The 17,791-nt window shown below is 41.0% G+C and overlaps 1 protein-coding gene across 3 annotated transcripts in view; it reads left to right on the forward strand.

The window, feature by feature from the left end:
- The window catches only part of LOC111955050 (collagen alpha-1(XIV) chain-like), a 97,749-nt gene extending 86,673 nt beyond the window's left edge, over positions 1 to 11,076 (forward strand). For 2 of the 3 annotated variants that reach the window (XM_023975092.2, XM_070435990.1), the window contains one exon: positions 9,219 to 11,076. In XM_023975092.2, the coding sequence (XP_023830860.1) occupies positions 9,219 to 9,532 (314 nt within the window). In that variant the 3' untranslated portion in view covers positions 9,533 to 11,076. The remainder of the gene's footprint in view (positions 1 to 9,218) is intronic. The other variant, XM_070435989.1, reaches the window with a different exon arrangement.
- Positions 11,077 to 17,791: the final 6,715 nt, after the last annotated feature.

Genomic DNA, 17,791 nt, shown 5'->3' on the forward strand with positions numbered 1-17,791 from the left:
CCACTTATCATACGAAGAAGGAGCGAGCAGGGATCGAACCAAAATGCCAACTTACCTGGTGATTTTCGACATTATAATTTAATTAAGATTCAATGCACTGACAACACGCAACTCACCTTAAAACAAACAAAAAACAACAACGGAGTAGCACACAAACCTACGAACGTCTTGAACGACTCTTAATCATTGTAACGCAGATAAACGATGAACTATCAAGGTCGACTAGGAAAACGAACAGAGGAAAAAATGTAACTACATAAAACGACGACACGACATTACCACGAAAACGATAACGAGGAGCTGTCTCCGACTATGGGTGCCCATCTATATATACTATAACACAGACACAGGATGACTAACCACCCACAAACAAAACACTGTTTGAACAACTACCTACCGATCATTAATATGATTCTCAATCAGCCAGGAGATGGGAAAAACCCACTGCCCTCACTAATGGAAGAAACCATACAGTAAAGCGTACCCATTCACCTCAACGCCAACAATAGAAAACAGTAGTGAAAACCATGCTCTAGACTCCCATACCACAAAACTCACGTTCTCCGACCAACTAACACCATTACAAACTAACAGAAAACAGGATCACTATTATTGACAATTTATTCATTACGATCCTACATCGTCTCAACAGAGAACGGTCATGACAGTTTTTTAAATTACCAAGTAATTTGATTTATTTTGTCATATAAAATAAATTACGCGTAATTCTGTAATTTTGAAAGATTGCATTGAATTCTGTATCTCCTAAAATTTGTATAACTTTATTTAATAGCTATTATCTTTTATAGAATACAATATTGTATATTAATAGCTCTAATAAATGAATAGTTTTTGTTCTCCGTTAGCTTATTAAGATATTAAAAAGTATAATTTACACCAAATAAGCTCGCCTTGTAGTTAACCTTGAGTGCCAAATCTGGAGCGCTTGACACTGGCGCTGCAACTAATGGGGAGCGCTCTGGACAAGGCTAGAATAAGAGAGGAAATATAAGACGTGTTGAAGAAATATCGCGAATGCGCACTCATGTTCTCTATCTTATAAGTTACAATTAGACCAGGATAGCTTGTGGTGCGGATCAAAACAAAATACTTTATAAAAAGAAACGACAAAAACAGCCTAGAACAAAACCCCGGACCCTACTTTAAGACTTTCATGTCTAATCGTGGCGAGGCAATACCATTGTACAGAATAACATAAATAGGCTAATTTTATATTATTTCTTATATTAAGAGATGTTTGTTTCGCTCAATTTTTGTGAAGACTTGAAACTTATGTCTAATATGAGACCTGAAAGCTACCAATCTGGCTCACTCGTGAAGGCCTATTTGACCAGCCTTGAGTGTATATGACCCTACGACATCGTGTGTCCAACACCGCATCCGAGAGAATTCAGTTTGTGGGAAAGTTCATAAATTAGACGCATTTCATCTCCATGGGTGATTGTCTCCGGCCGTTATACGGGTCTAACGAGTACTGTCTCGCATCTTGATAGAGTTGTACTGGCTGTCAAATGACTGCGCATTATATCTTGTGAGGACACCTGCACAGGAACCCAAAAAACTATCTATCTTATACAAAACTAACTCTATCGCCTATGCCAGAGGAAACCGTCGCGACAGAAACAAAAAATTTCCCTCTGTGCACCTGGATACACAGACACCAGAGCATGAAATAATCAACGCGGCCGAGCGAGTGTGCTTTTCTTCCTTACAGCCTGTCAAAAACAGAGAGAATATAAAGGAACTCCACTCATATTTATCCTATATGAGTTCCAGTACGGGATAAACTAGTGCCAGTTAATATATTATATTTTTTTAGGTTCTCTATGTGATACTTCTATTTTATTCAGAAGTTCTACTTTTATACAAAGGTTTACACACCAGAAAGAGAACAATCTTAAATGCGCGTATTAATTGACCATAAACTAAGCCATAAAATGAGGTAAGGAACTATTGGATTATAAGCCCGCCACTAGCAAACGTCAGCTCACCAACATTACGACCAGGAATCACGGATCTTTCCCGCAAGCCGCCGATGACATTCCTCTTTTGGACCGACACACACACAACATAGGAAGACAATGGACGAATTGATCCCAGCCAGGACGACTACCCAAAACTGAACTGGGGACGGCCGTTATTTTTAGCAGGAGATAAAGCGTGGGTCAAGAACCGGAGCCGATTAGGTGTACTTACAATTTAGCTTAAGTCATGAAGTCGTCGATATGGCTCGCGTAGACCGGTCTCAAGCAATCCTGAAACTTTCTTTTCAAGATAAGCGAGACTCATTTACCTCCACTTGCCGAGGGCATTTAGCTACTCTACCCGCGTATTTAACCAAATGTATTCCACTCAGCATGTCCGAAGTACTCTTTTAGAAAACAATATGGTAGACGAAATACAACTTGTGCTCCTGCCCCGAAGGGGATTAGCCTACTATCTCTCCAGATGCAGACATCAGAAGTTTGATATTATCGTTCTCTTTTTGTTCACCATACGCGAGAGAGCCCAAGCTGAATGCTCCGATCTCTTGTAGAGACACTGCTAATAAGTCGGTCATAAATATGTCAGTCAGCGTTATCATGACTCTCTCTATGCTGTGGAACTTAGGCTTAGCTGTACACGCTATTGCGGATCCGCCGACAGAAGCAAACAAGCATCTTGACTGCCTAAGTGTCAAAACCGCGATGGACATTTCATAGATAGTATGCCTCTCTATGCTAGCGTGCTGAGAGCCTAGTATGAAACTCGACAGACAAGTGAGACATTAAATAGCATGTTTATTAACCGTCATCATAAACAGGACACTCCCGTAACTTCAAGTCCTTCATGCTTCACCTGACTTAGGGAATTCCTCACACAATTCAAATTCACCGCCATATATCGACTAGAGATGCTCTTCGATTATAATAATCAACCCAAATACGCCCGGAAAGTATTTATCCCCGCCATTACCCAAAGAAGCATACAACACAAACGTGCAAATCATGTACATCTATTGTCACACAACGATATAGCGTTAATAGCAGATGTTAATGCAAATTGTTACGCGAAATGCTCTGTGCTTCTAGTTCCGACAGTCTGGCCTCAAATGCCCATAATATAATTAACAATCTAACACTCAATTATAGGCACTCTATGTAACAACATATCAGAAAACCACATTATCAACTGAGGCTGCCCAATTACATATGCTTACCATGAATACCACGAGCTAGATATTATCACGTGCTAAAATCACGTGAAAAGCAAAGGCTGTGTGACATGCTAGAACGATAATTGCTATCATATCTCAGAGTATACCATAATGCGCAATGTTGGCGCCTACACCAGGAGCCTGGCAAAACCCCAATATACGGTCATTCGGTTATTCTAGACCACTACTAAAGATCTATCGGAGTATAAACAACCGAGCAATATATAATGAACTCCAGCCTCTGCGGACACCTCCTTTCGGAAAAGCTGACCAGTCATCGGAGCCGTCCATTTTGTTAGCTTCCAGAGAGTTCCCTATATAAAGGACAAATAAATCACCTTAAAAACAGGCCCAAAGCTCCCGCAATACATCTTTCAGGTAAACCTCTTCAAACGCGTGGTGTCCTCTGTCACCAACCTCGGAATATCTCTTTACCAGCCTTTTTTATATATACCTATGCTTAAAATCAGATCACTCGTGCAACTCTGATCGTGGACATGTTAGCCGCATGTACGCCAACAACAGCATGTTTGGATTAACATAAGGATTGAATTCAACACGCTGTAATTTTCAAGGAGAATTAGTGAAGCTGGTTATATTGTATTAGCAAGCCCATGCATCGCATGAATAGGTGATTAGATCGTACCAGCGAAAAAATTACATATCTATTTATATATTCTTCCCAGACATACCAGAATTAATCCCTTTGCTAGGTACTATGCGATGGCAAATTGCCCAAGACTGCCAGCATCATCGCGCAAACTGATACAAGAGCGAGCGAACCACTGCAGTCTTCTTACCTCCATTTAAGTACCACTCAATAGTATTTGCAAAAGTTGGACTCAGATAAAACTGCCTTGAAATATGTGTAGTGTTTACCGACATATTAGCAGAGAGCTCAATGTAACATTTTTGTTTTAGCTATTTCCCTCCACGGTATAGCCTGTGTCCATCACACAACAAGCTAAGCGCTCTACCCACATATAAGTAGAGGAGAGACATAGCAGTCAGTGAATGTTATGCCCATTCCTCCCTTTCTCGAGCAAAAACAGGATAATTTCACTATACGAACGCGCTACAAGCGATCCAGCGAGTTATGGTATTGGTGGCTATGAGGGGGTCCTCCTTCTGTTAAGCTACGCACACGTAGCGTCGAATTTCACTGGCCCACAAAATTTTCTATAGCGGGTTAGTCAGGGCTTTGTGTATAAAATGGGCGCACATACAACCATACACCATCCGCACGTCTGTGTGTCCTTAAAGCCATTTTCCACAATCTTGGAAAGTAAGTGCGGCTGTGGGTCATTGTCCATTTAGCAGAAAACCCGATGATTATCAACTCAGACAGCCTCCCATATAACAAGCGTTACCTAAACCTGAACACTTCTTCCTCTTGAGGTCCCTTGATTTGATAGTGACTGCTTCATACAGTTACTCGCCAACCTAAATAAACAGCTTTCCCCCTGCATACACTCTCAATACCTGCGATGCAACTCTATTTGTGAGGAGCATGGCTCTCCTTACACTGCAGTACACCACCCGCATCCGTAGTGGCCACAACATAAGCAAAGCACCCCACAAACATGATGCTGCCACCCCTTGCTTCACGGTCTGGGATGGTGTTCTTCGGCTTGCAAGCGTCCCCCTTTTTTCTCCAAACAAACAATGGTCATTACGTTTTAACTCTCATACGGCCCCCAGACAAGAATTCGTACTTTTCGTTGCTTACAGTCAAGGCACACAGACGAAGGAGCATCCCCTTTAGTCTCCGAGAAACAATACCGTCTACGAAATCCTTTTACCCTGCACAGGTCAGGCTGCAACAACTGGCTCTGTTTTTATGCCCGTTTGTGGAACCAGTGGCTTCTTCCTGCTGAATACGCCTGTGTTTTCAGCGGATATCATTTAATTGTCAATCAATATCTCTAGGACTTGTTATTCCTACTAGTGTGCTGACTTATTCCACCACGATACTATATGTCTTTCTCAACCAGCTCGTCTTTCCTTCCACGCAACTTTGTTCTTCCCCAGAGTTAACACGTCCTGATGAGTGGTGTACAAACTGAGTTCATAATACACTTTTGCAGCACACATGAAGTACGTTCATCCTTCACTATGGAGACCGCCCCCAACGTGAATGGGTCTAGCACTCCTTACCTTAGCGTGCTGTATGTACCGACTCCTGCGTTAGATGTTCCTGAGATAGGTTTCTAAACTTGCTTTGTGAAGAGCATCTAATTGTTAAGGTAATCACACAATATCGACCAGAATGCCACGCTCTACCTGACACCCTAGACCCACCCAGGTACCTCAAGTCTTTGGAACTATTGCTCTCTATGACCGCTTACAACCAGATCGCTCCTTAGTGCAGAAGCTACGCTAACGCCATCACACTGACACACATGCCGCGTTAACCCCATCCTAGGACCAATATGAGGTATTTTTAATTCACTCTCATGTTCTTGAGAGATTGCTGTTCATCGAACTACAGCTGCACCTTTCTTTCTCTATTATTGTCACTCTTTTAATACACGATGCGTTACATATAGCAGATTCTTAAAACACGCACCATGAAAGTTTCTAAAGTATCAGACCGTTGACATATACATGATCGACCCACTGGTACCGACCTCCAATTGACTCAAATGTTGTCGAGTTCAGTCCAAATAATCGTCTCCACACAGTCTCTGCGTGTTTTATATCTGCCACATGTCAACGTAGTTGTATTAACTTTCTGACCCATGTATTTTATACCATCTATTGCACCTATGCCGCTCGGCCATCGCTCATCCATATACTGACATGTACATATTCTCATTCACCCCTTTAGATTTGTGTGTATTAGGTAGTTGTTGGGGAATTGTTAGATTACTTGTTAGATATTACTGCACTGTCGGAACTAGAAGCACAAGCATTTCGCTACAATTGCATTAACATCTGCTAACCATTTGTATGTGACAGATACAATTTGATTTGATTTGATAATGGCACTGTCATTTGGGCTTTTTGGGGCTTGGGTTCATAACATGTATTTAATGTATGGCTCATCAGGCTCAGGTAGCATCAGGCTTGAATGTTCATGCTGATCAACGCTCTAATCAAATCCAGACATATTTATATGCTTTAGAATGACACGTACGGTTTTGGTGGGAAATACCGGGTTACCCGGGAGAAAATTGATTCATTCTCGCGATGGAACATTTGTAAAATACCGGGAAAATATTCAACCCTAAACATGACCTATCTTGAAAAGAAAGTTCTCAGAATCATCTACTCTATTGTAGTACTAACTTACCAGTTACCCAAATTTCATTTGTATGCCCATACTGGGATATATTTAAGTAATTGGCATTTGTTTTCTGATTTACTTTATACTTAATAGACTTCGAATTCATATCAATTGAGACTCACTTYATTAACCTCAGGACTGAACCTCATTAAAATAAATGAGTGGATGTCCTTTATTCTCTGTTTTTGACAGCTCAGAAAAAGAAATGTCCCATTCTATTATCTGATGGTTTTACAGTAAGATGTCTGTGAGCATATGGTTTATTTATGAATCCAGTAGTTCCTGTTGTCATTTAAGCACCTTGAAATACAAAATGCACCCAAGATGCAGAATTCAGCTTGGAAACAATGAATTCATACAATGGTATGTGAGAAGAAAAAAAAGTTTGCCGCCATGTCATTATCCCAGTATCTTAGCTTGTGGAATTGAATTCAAACAATCTTGCTTGTTTAAAGTTCTATAGACCTTATAGATATTTGTAAATGCCTGTGACATGTATTTATGTAAAATATAGTTATTCCGACAAAATATCTATCAACTTTTAAAGCCTTATCACGATAAGTCGTATTTCAGTATGTTCATGTACAGACCACTCTATTGCATCAAGTATGGCCACATTTTACCAAGTTTCAAAAAGAAAATTCTGCATCTTTACAGTCATGTYATCATGATTTATTCAACATTATAAACTGGGTGGTTCGAGCCCTGAATGCTGATTGGTTGACAGCCGTGGTATATCAGACCGTATAGCACGGGTATGAAGAAACATGTATTTTTACTGCTCTAATTACGTTGATAACCAATTTATAATAGCAATAAGGCACCTCGGGTTTGTGGTATATGGCCAATATACCACGGCTAAGGGCTGTATCCAGGCACTCCGCGTTTGTCGTACATAAGAACAGCCCTTAGCTGTGGTATATTGGCCATATACCATACCCTCTCTGCCTTATTTCTTAGTTCATCATCTAATATACTGGATATTGTGAGTGTGAATACAATCTGTGTGAATACAATCTGTAGCGCCCTAACTGTAAATGCATGTGTGCATGGACACCTAGACCATCGATGATGTCTGTCTCTATCACCCTTTTCTCTGAGGAAAAGACGGTACGTTGAGCACACTGTACGGCTAGAAAGGCCGGCGGTGTTCTCCATGTACTCCACGGTGTGAGTAATACCAGCATGTGATTTTGTCTCGTCTGTCTGACCTGTGGTATGTGTGTGTCTCCCTCTCTCTCCCTCTACTTTCTCTTACTGAAGTCCAACAAAAGTATTGGTAGCGAGCAGCATTCAAAAAGGGTTGTAGTGGAGGTGTGAGGCTAGACGGGRTTGTCGCTTGATTCTACCCCCTTGCAATATCCCCTGTTTTTTTCGGTCAACAACAACTACTGCTTTGTTTCCTATAAAGATGTTCAAAGTCCCTCTCTTTGTAGAAACACATTCTACCTGAGCCTGAGACAATAACTCATTTAGCCATAAATGCATTTTTATGTTTCAGCGCATACAAGCTAAACTCAGCAAAAAAAGAAACGTCCTCTCACTGTCAACTGCGTTTATTTTCAGCAAACTTAACGTGTATATATTTGTATGAACATAACAAGATTCAACAACTGAGACATAAACTGAACAAGTTCCACAGATGTGACTAACAGAAATGGAATAATGTGTCCCTGAACAAAGGGGGGGTCAAAATCAAAAGTAACGGTCAGTATCTGGTGTGGCCACCAGCTGCATTAAGTACTGCAGTGCATCTCCTCCTCGTGGACTGCACCAGATTTGCCAGTTCTTGCTGTGAGATGTTACCCCACTAATTCCACCAAGGTACCTGCAAGTTCCTGGACAATTTCTGGGGAATGGCCCTAGCCCTCAACCTCCAATCAACAGGTCCCAGGCGTGCTCAATGGATTGAGATCCGGGCTCTTCGCTGGCCATGGCAGAACACTGACATTCCTGTCTTGCAGGAAATCATGCACAGAACGAGCAGTATGGCTGGTGGCATTGTCATGCTGGAGGGTCATGTCAGGATGAGCTTGCAGGAAGGGTACCACATGAGGGAGGGGGATGTCTTCCCTGTAACATGCAGCGTTGAGATTGCCTGCAATGCCCTTTTAGAAAGGCAGTCAGTAGAAAGGCCTCTTTAGTGTCCTAAGTTTTCATAACTGTGACCTTAATTGCCTACCGTCTGAAAGCTGTTAGTGTCTTAACGACCGTTCCACAGGTGCATGTTCATTAATTGTTTATGGTTCATTGAACAAGCATGGGAAACAGTGTTTAAACCCTTTACAATGAAAATCTGTGAAGTCATTTGGATTTTTACGAATTATCTTTGAAAGACAGGGTCCTGAAAAAGAGACGTTTCTTTTTTTGCTGAGTTTAGTATATATTTTATCCAAGGCTTCTCTTTGCTTCTGCAGTGAATGTGTACAGTTTTTATATTCCAAAAGGAGCCAGTGGTTGACTAATACTGATTGTCATTTGATGCGTTATTCAGTTGAGCTTTCTCATATATTTAATAAGAGAACCACTTAGATCTCCTTACCCTGTCAGTGTTGCTCCTCCCTACCCCTCTTTAACTCTTCTGGCCGCTTTGATGTCGTCGCTAACACTGTTCTTCCTGTGTGTCTCTGCCTCCTTCCTGTCCTGTCCCGCTAACCCAATCAAAAACAAACAAACACATGCACGCTTCGGGGGTGGRCACGGTGGCTATAGAGGGTGGCATCGGTGGTGACACTTCTGACCGCCACAATCTTCCCTTAGTCCAATTGCCCCCCAACACCTACCAGAACTATGACGAGGTGGAGGAGGAGGACCCCTATAGGTATGGCGAGGGGGGCTACCCCTCCGAGTACTATCAGCCCAACTACCCGGCGCCTCGACCGGTCGTGCCCGAGGACCCAGCCCTCACCCAGGGCGACGAAGTGCTGAGGTCCCCCGGGATCCACCGCTCCTACAGGAGCCTGGCTGACAAGAATGATAAGAAAGAAGAAGAGGGGCCGGGGGAGAGGAAGATGGTCGTCCCATGAGGGAGAGCAAGCTAAGGAGAGCCTTGCGGAAGTCGGGGATACACGACAGGAGTTGGGACTGTTCAGTTGGAGTGAGAAATATCCAAAGGGGGGTCTAAGGACTATCATAAAGTGCCTGATGTCAATGTCAAAGGGACATATAGGAGGGGAAGGGTGGCGGAGGTTGGAGGAGAGAGTGGGAGGGACCATCTTCTCCTTTTCTTCTCTCTGGAAGTGTTGTGGTTGGTGGTGTAGATAGGGGTTATGTACTGTTGGTCCCAGTGTGGTCAGATTTTTGTGTGTGTAAYTCAGTTACATCAAGAGATACATTTGTATTGTTGTTTTCTTTTCGTTTTCAGCATACCACCTAATCTCATTTAATGCAATTTATCATTTTCCTGGTCGCGGTTTACTTCAAGTGCTCGTTTATGATCTTAGTAAATACTGGAAGGCCTACAGTGTAGTGTAGTATAATATAATATAGTTTAGTATGTTATAGTATAGTAGTAATATTTCAGTTCAGTGGGAGCTTTTATGGCTAGAATATTACTCAAGAATGGATAGCAAGTGCTATTTGAACATTTTGAAAATATAATAMAATATTAACGATCTACTACTGGTCATATTAGTAGTGAATATAACTACCTATATTGATAACTACCCAACTAACATTATAAATAGACTCAGTATGACCAGTTATTCTCCAYTTATTATTATTTATTTTGATGAAATGTCCCATATTGTAATATTTGCATGTGTGTTTGTTTATCATCTAATCATTCCATATCAATTTATAGTGCTATTTTGTCCCCAGCCAAAGGATACCACATATGCGTTCATATCTTGACAGGGTCAAGCCATATATCCCAACTAATACCTCCATTGCAGTGTTCGCTACAAACATTTCTCTCTTTGTATTTTTAGGATATGTCTTCAAAGGGTGTTTGAGAAGGCGCTAAACATGTAATATAACAAGATTATTAGTTAAATTATTTTTGAATAAATGTTTGTTTTATTGCAAGTGTCTCGGACTATGGTCTCCAGAGCCCCTAAAGTATTGTGATGAGTTGTTAGGCCTGTGGTCTATTAGCCTGGCAGCGCTRAAGAGATAAACTATGTGGAACTGGCCACTGTGGCCCCTCTCATCAGAACATGGTTCTATCAAGGAAGTAATTWATTTTTTACTTGGTATTGATTTTTCAAACAATAAAATTGAAGTATAACCATTAGTCACGGTGGGTACTCTCAACACTGCTTCTTTGTTCATATGGATGTGTTTGTTTTCTCCGACTAGCAGGCCTAATAGCATGCACTTCAATTGAACCAATGGTAGAACTTAAATTAAATTTTCAGTTAAAATACTTTTCATTACTAGAGGACCCACACAGATGGCAACTCCAAAGCAATGTGTACTTGCTATAGCTGAGAGTCTTCTAGATGACATCCTTAATCCTTGTCGTGGTTTTCTTAGCAATCGGCACTTGAAAAGGGATGCACTGAAACTTTGCAAGCAAACAGTGTGCAATACTTTCTTATTTTGAATCATTAAACTATACACTATCACAGCTTTTTTAGTACATTGCCTTTTTCCCTTGTCTATCTTTGTCATCAGCATCTTGCACTCCACATAGGACTTACAACCAAATGAACTGATGGAACTGACACACACCGAAACGGTGTGACGCCAGAAACGTTCTCCCTCTGTCTAATTGCAGAGTGAGAGTAGAGTCTGCCTCGCTATTATTTCTGCCGCCTCCCGAGGGGAGGTGTAATTACATGATCTGCACCCAGGAAGTCTCCAGGCCAGATGTTAGATCCCCTGGGATCACGCTGCTAAGTGGGGCCTAGTGACAGACAGACAGGTGCCCCTGTGCATAGGTCTGCCTTTTTTCTCCAGGTGATGAAAGATCGTTGCTGTGAACACCATGGACTGAATGTAATTGCCAGAGTCATGAAAGATACACACCGAAATATGTGCAATTAAGTGTGCAAGGCTTTCGGTAAGTAGTATCTGATAAAATCGCACTCCTCTTCCTCTACGATCTCCAATCATGCTCTTCCTCCATTTCATCCTGCTGCTTCCCAACATCCAGCCAGAGCCCAGATTGAGCAACTTGCCCTCAAACCCACCTTGGGACAAAGCTTAATTTCCAGATGATTAGCCCAGCCCAGGCATTTACTACATTTACCTCCATTCAAGTGCTTCATAGCCATAGGGGAACCACTACCATGCCTTAAGGAAAACTACAGTAGGTGATGACACTTGGCTTTACAATGGAGCTTTGAGGCCATCAAAAGAAAAGCAGAGATGGCATCAAGAAACGGGTGTCACACTCCTGGGTGTTCTGTTGTCCCTTGGTGTGAGAATCTCTGCGGCTGCTTCTGAAACAAAGGCGGAAGTACTTATCTTCTCTGGAGGCCTCCACCATCCCAATACCATACAGAGGCCTCCACCATCCCAATAACATACAGAGGCCTCCACCATCCCAATAACATACAGAGGCCTCCACCATCCCAAAAAATACGAGGCTCCACCATCCCAATAACATACAAGAGCCTCCACCAACCCAATATAACAAACAGAGGCCTCCACCATCCCAATAACAACAGGCCTCCACCATTCCAATAAACAAACAGAGGCCTCCACCATCCCAATAACAAACAGGCCTCCACCCAATCCCAATAACAAAAACAGGCCTCCACCATCCAATAACAAACAGGCCCCACCATCCAATAACAAACAGAGGCCTCCACCATCCCAATAACATACAAGAGGCCTCCACCATCCCAATAACAAACAGGCCTCCACCATCCCAATAACAAACAGCCTCCACCATCCCAATAACAAACAGGCTCCACCATCCCAATAACAAACAGGCCTCCACCATCCCAATACAACAGGCCTCCACCATCCAATAACAAACGGCCTCCACCATCCCAATAACAAACAGGCCTCCACCATCCCAATAACAAGCAAACAGCCCCCTTATATACCATGTGCAGGTACAGTTGAAGTCAGCAGAAGTTACATACACCTTATCACAAATACATTTAAACTCAGTTTTTCACAATTCCTGACATTTAATCCAAGTAAAAAAATTCCTGTCTTAGGTCAGTTAGGATCACCACTTTATTTTTAAGAATGTGAAATGTCAGAATAATAAGAGAGAGAATGATTAATTTCAGCTTTTTATTTCTTTCATCACATCCCAGTGTGTCAGAAGTTTACATACACTCAATTAGTATTTGGTATTATTGCCTTGAAATTGTTTAACTTGGGTCAAACATTTTGGGTAGCCTTTCACAACCTTCCCACAATAAGTTGGGTGAATTTTGCCCATTCCTCTTGACAGCTGGTGTAACTGAGTCACGTTTGCAGGCTCCTTGCTCGCACACTCTTTTTCAGTTCTAACCACAAATTTTCTGTAGGATTGAGGTCAGGGCTTTGTGATGGCCACTCCATACCTTGACTTTGTTGTCCTTAAGCCATTTTGCCACAACTTTGGAAGTATGCTTGGGTCATTGTCCATTTGGAAGACCCATTTGCGACCAAGCTTTAATTTCCTGACTGATGTCTTGAGATGTTGCTTCAATATATCCACATAATTTCCTACCTCATGATGCCATCTATTTTGTGAAGTGCACCAGACCCTCCTGCAGCAAAGCACCCCACAACATGATGCTGCCATCCCCGTGCTTCACGGTTGGGATGGTGTTCTTTGGCTTGCAAGCGTCCCCCTTTTTCCTCCAAACATAACAATGGTCATTATGGCCAAACAGTTATATTTTTGTTTCATCAGACCAGAGGACATTTCTCCAAAAAGTACAATCTTTGTCCCCATGTGCAGTTGCAAACCGTAGTCTGACTTTTTTTATGGCGGTTTTGGAGCAGTGGCTTCTTCCTTGCTGAGCGGCCTTTCAGGTTATGTCGATATAGGACTCGTTTTACTGTGGATATAGATACTTTGTACCCGTTTCCTCCAGCATCTTCACAAGGTCCTTTCTGTTGTTCTGGGATTGATTTGCACTTTTTGCAAACAAAGTACGTTCATCACTAGGAGACAGAACGCGTCTCCTTCCTGAGTGGTATGACGGCTGCGTGGTCCCATGGTGTTTATACTTGTGTACTATTGTTTGTATAGATAAACGTTGTACCTTCAGGCATTTGGAAATTGTTCCCAAAGATGAACCAGACCTGTGGAGGTCTACAATTTTTTTTCTGAGGTCTTGCTGAATTCTTTTGATTTTCCCATGACGTCAAGCAAAACGGCACTGAGTTTGAAGGTAGGCCTTGAAATACATCCACAGGTACACCTCCAATTGACTCAAATTATGTCAATTAGCCTATCAGAAGCTTCTAAAGCCATGATATAATTTTCTGGAATTTTCCAAGCTGTTTAAAGCATAGTCAACTTAGTGATGTAAACTTCTGACCCACTGGAATTGTGTTACAGTGATTATAAGTGAAAAAAATCTGTCTGTAAACAATTGTTGGAAAAATGACTTGTGTCATCCACAAGTAGATGTCCTAACCGACTTGCCAAAACTATAGTTTGTTAACAAAAATGTGTGGAGTGGTTGAAAAACGAGTTTTAATGACTGCAACCTAAGTGTATGTAAACTTTCCGACTTCAACTGTAGATGGTAGATCATTCATCTGGCTAATTTTTGGGAAAGATCATGGTTAAATGTCTTCCTTTTGGTGGATGTAAGTGCAATTACAGTTTTGGAGTTTGAATACAGTGTAGACTACTGCAATGTGCTATTTACAGGCTGTAATAGTTTCAGATAGAAATTCAGAATAGCTCCAACGTTGGTTCAATGCATAATGTAGGCTTTGGGTTCATTCATAACACACCTCTGGCAATAAAATAACATTATTGTACAAAGATGTACCTGGAACCTTCATCTCAAGCAGAGAATGCCTGACTAATGTCTGACCTTAGACTTCATTCAGTAACTTGTGGGATATAAGGGCGTTTGAAACGTAATACAAACACCGATAATGTGAAGAGGAGCCTGCCTACATAACTGCCTCCATACACAAAAAAAGGATCCCCTAAAGGCAAAGTTACAAATCACTTTCTCCTGCTCTCTCTCCCCCGTTCTCTTCTCCCCCTCTCCCTCTTTCACTTTCACAAACTCAAACACGCAAAAAACATACACACCCTATAAGGAATGTTTTATCTGATTTCAGACAAGTCATGTCACGATCACCTCTAGGTTACTAAGTATTTAGGTCAAGTGAAGGAAGAGAAGTATCATCCGGGGGAAGAATACAGAGTGGCAGATGTTTCGCTCTCTACTGTGCGAGCTGTCAAAGCAAACAACCAGGTAATTTACAGGTACATTCCGAGGACATATTGAGTCACGGCGTTACATAAAGATGCCACAATCACCCTGTTTTACACCAATATTTGTCACTTGTGTTGTCCGGTTGTAGAGAAGTATCTTGTAAATGTAAATGTTATTGTTCTACTTTCACTGTGAGAGAACGTAAGAAACGTGCAGCCTTGAAAATAAGCTTGAGAAAGGATTGGAAAGTTTGGACCTAGTGCCCCACCTAGTGTGGATTTTCAGATGATGCATGATCTGGAAAGAAATGTCTGCGCTATACATACATACTGTATATATTATATTATTCTATTTGATATATATTGGATGTGTATGGGTGACGTACATTTTGAAGAGCTTCATTATCTCAGATCACTAAATAACGATAGGTCTAATGAATGTGATTACCACAGTCATTCTTATGTTTTGAACAAGACATTAGATGGGCAATTTGATGGGCCAAATGACTACCCTTTCCAATAGGGTAGTCATTTGGATTTCAATATATCAGAGCATGTGGAATTAGATTAGATTGCTTGAAATTAGATTAGATTTTCATAATCACATTCAATCAAATTAGCTTCCCATTAGACCATTTATACATAGGCTACGTGATTTGGGGTAATCAGACGTCGTGTCTGTTGATGTTATCATTGGGTCTCATCGTTTAGACCTAAAATAATGTTACTGAAGTCCCTTTCTACGCCTTGATCACACCTACATTGCCATTGCATTTTGGTATACCAGAAGTAAATTTATTTCCAATGGAACTGGTGCGTTTTCCTTGCAGCATTGCGTTGCAGAGGTAGTTGCAGTGTGTTCTGTGTGGTGCATCAATTGGATTTATCGAACGTATGCGTCAAACTGTATGGGTAGACGGCTTGACAGAAATGGTAGCAGAAGGTGAATGTTGAACTTTTGTTGCACAAATACACAGATGAATCTGCGTACCATTTTGCGCTAAATTCCATCACGGTGTGATCAAGGCGTTACTCTTTACCATAGATAATACAACTAGATTTGAACTGTTTGAAGAAAAAGTGAGATTTCAATCATTTTAGTTTTGATGTCTGACATTGAAATATATATCAGAAGGTTGTGATTGATATATCAAGATAAATAGTCTATTCTCAGATATTCCAAAAAGGAGAGAACATGCTTGATGTGCCAAATGTACTTGCATGTGAATGTGATGTAACATACATAGAAAAAATAAGTTACAAAGCAAAACTTTCTCTTTGGTCTGGTATCACTGTATAGATTAAATATTGATAGACCCTACACAGTGCATGCAATCATAAACATTTAAACAGCGTGTGTGTGTGTGGTGTGTGTGGTGTGTGTGTGGTGTGTGTGTGTGTGTGTGTGTGTGTGTGTGTGTGTGTGTGTGTGTGTGTGTGTGTGTGTGTGTGTGTGTGTGTGTGTGTGTGTGTGTGTGTGTGTGTGTGTGTGTGTGTGCCTGGTGAGGGAGGCCTTATTATACAGACCAGGTGGATCCATGAAAGAATTTGAATAAACACAATATCAAAAGACTAATGATGCAACAGTGCAGAAAATACACAGTGCCTTCAACCTGCTCCATGCACCAGCAAATTTACAAGGGTAACGTAAGCAAGAAGACAAATGATCACTTCAACAAACTTGATGAAGTGCTCAAAAAACACTAGCGGAGTGCATACTCCTTTGCCTTACAATAACACTGATGCTGTATTGGGTAGTGACATTTATAATTGGCATCCACTACATCAGTGGCGCCGAAGAAAAGACGTGGAAGCGCCGGGCCAAAGACAGCAGCAGAGGGGTGTATTAATAATGAATTCACAGCTCATTTGTATGTAAATGTGCCCAGACACCATGGCGGTCCAGTTTTGCCTCATGAATAATGCATGAGGCGAGCATGCTGCAGTGGAGTGCAAATAACTTTTTCTCACAATTTATCATGTGTATTTCCCCCCCACTTGTAATTCATCGGCTCATAACAGAGAGTTAGAGGCCAACTCACTGTACTTCATCAAAAGTGTAGTCATCCACCTCTCTCTGCTTATTCAATGTCACCCCTGGTCCTAAGGTCACTGAATCCAGAGGAGTAGCCTAAGACTGACTGTAGGTGTGCAGCAGTTGTAGGTGTTCTAAGGGGTGTAGCATGTTTGTCACGTTGCTATTGTAGTATCAATGCCTAATCATCAGTGACAAGCAGCTACATACTCCTCTTCAATGTGTTCATATAAAAATAAGCCTTTTAAGAGTTAAAATATTATGGTATGGTGGTATCCCTAGACTTGGCTGCGTGTATTGTATACATGTATATACATATTGGTTGCTGTTCTCCATATGGACAGAAGATGTCGCTGTCAGTCATGTTTGTACTAGAGCGGGACAGTGGCTACGTTGACGTCGTATTATTATGTTGAATTTGGTCATGTACATTAAGTTCCTGTTCACAGACAATAGAAATTGTAAAAGTAGATATTTGAAACGTTGAGATACACTGAGCTATAAGCTGATGCCTTTCTCCCATCAAAGTCAATTGCATTGATAACCATATATGCCAATCAATTTTCCATAGGAGGTCTATACATTTAATATAACATATCTATAATGTGATTGATGCCCAATAATATTTTTTATGCTAGGTTTATAATATTAATATTATGTCTAAATAGTCTATTTTTCCTTATATTTATTTGTTATATCTTATTTCAATTCATCGTAGTCTACATTATGAATTAACAGGGTTTTGGCACAATCTATACCCATAGAATCCAATGAATAAAACATGATTTATGAAGATTTATTGGATAAAACCAATCACTGGAGGAAATGTGAAAATGACTTGAATTCAGATTGTGTATTTCAGCGTGTTATTTCTTATGTATGTTATGTTATATACACACTAAGTTTGTTGATATGTAGTATAGACAATGTTTGAAGATGCATGCGAATATA

This window comes from Salvelinus sp. IW2-2015, linkage group LG30 (genome assembly GCF_002910315.2).
Source record: "Salvelinus sp. IW2-2015 linkage group LG30, ASM291031v2, whole genome shotgun sequence".
Taxonomy (NCBI): domain Eukaryota; kingdom Metazoa; phylum Chordata; class Actinopteri; order Salmoniformes; family Salmonidae; genus Salvelinus; species Salvelinus sp. IW2-2015.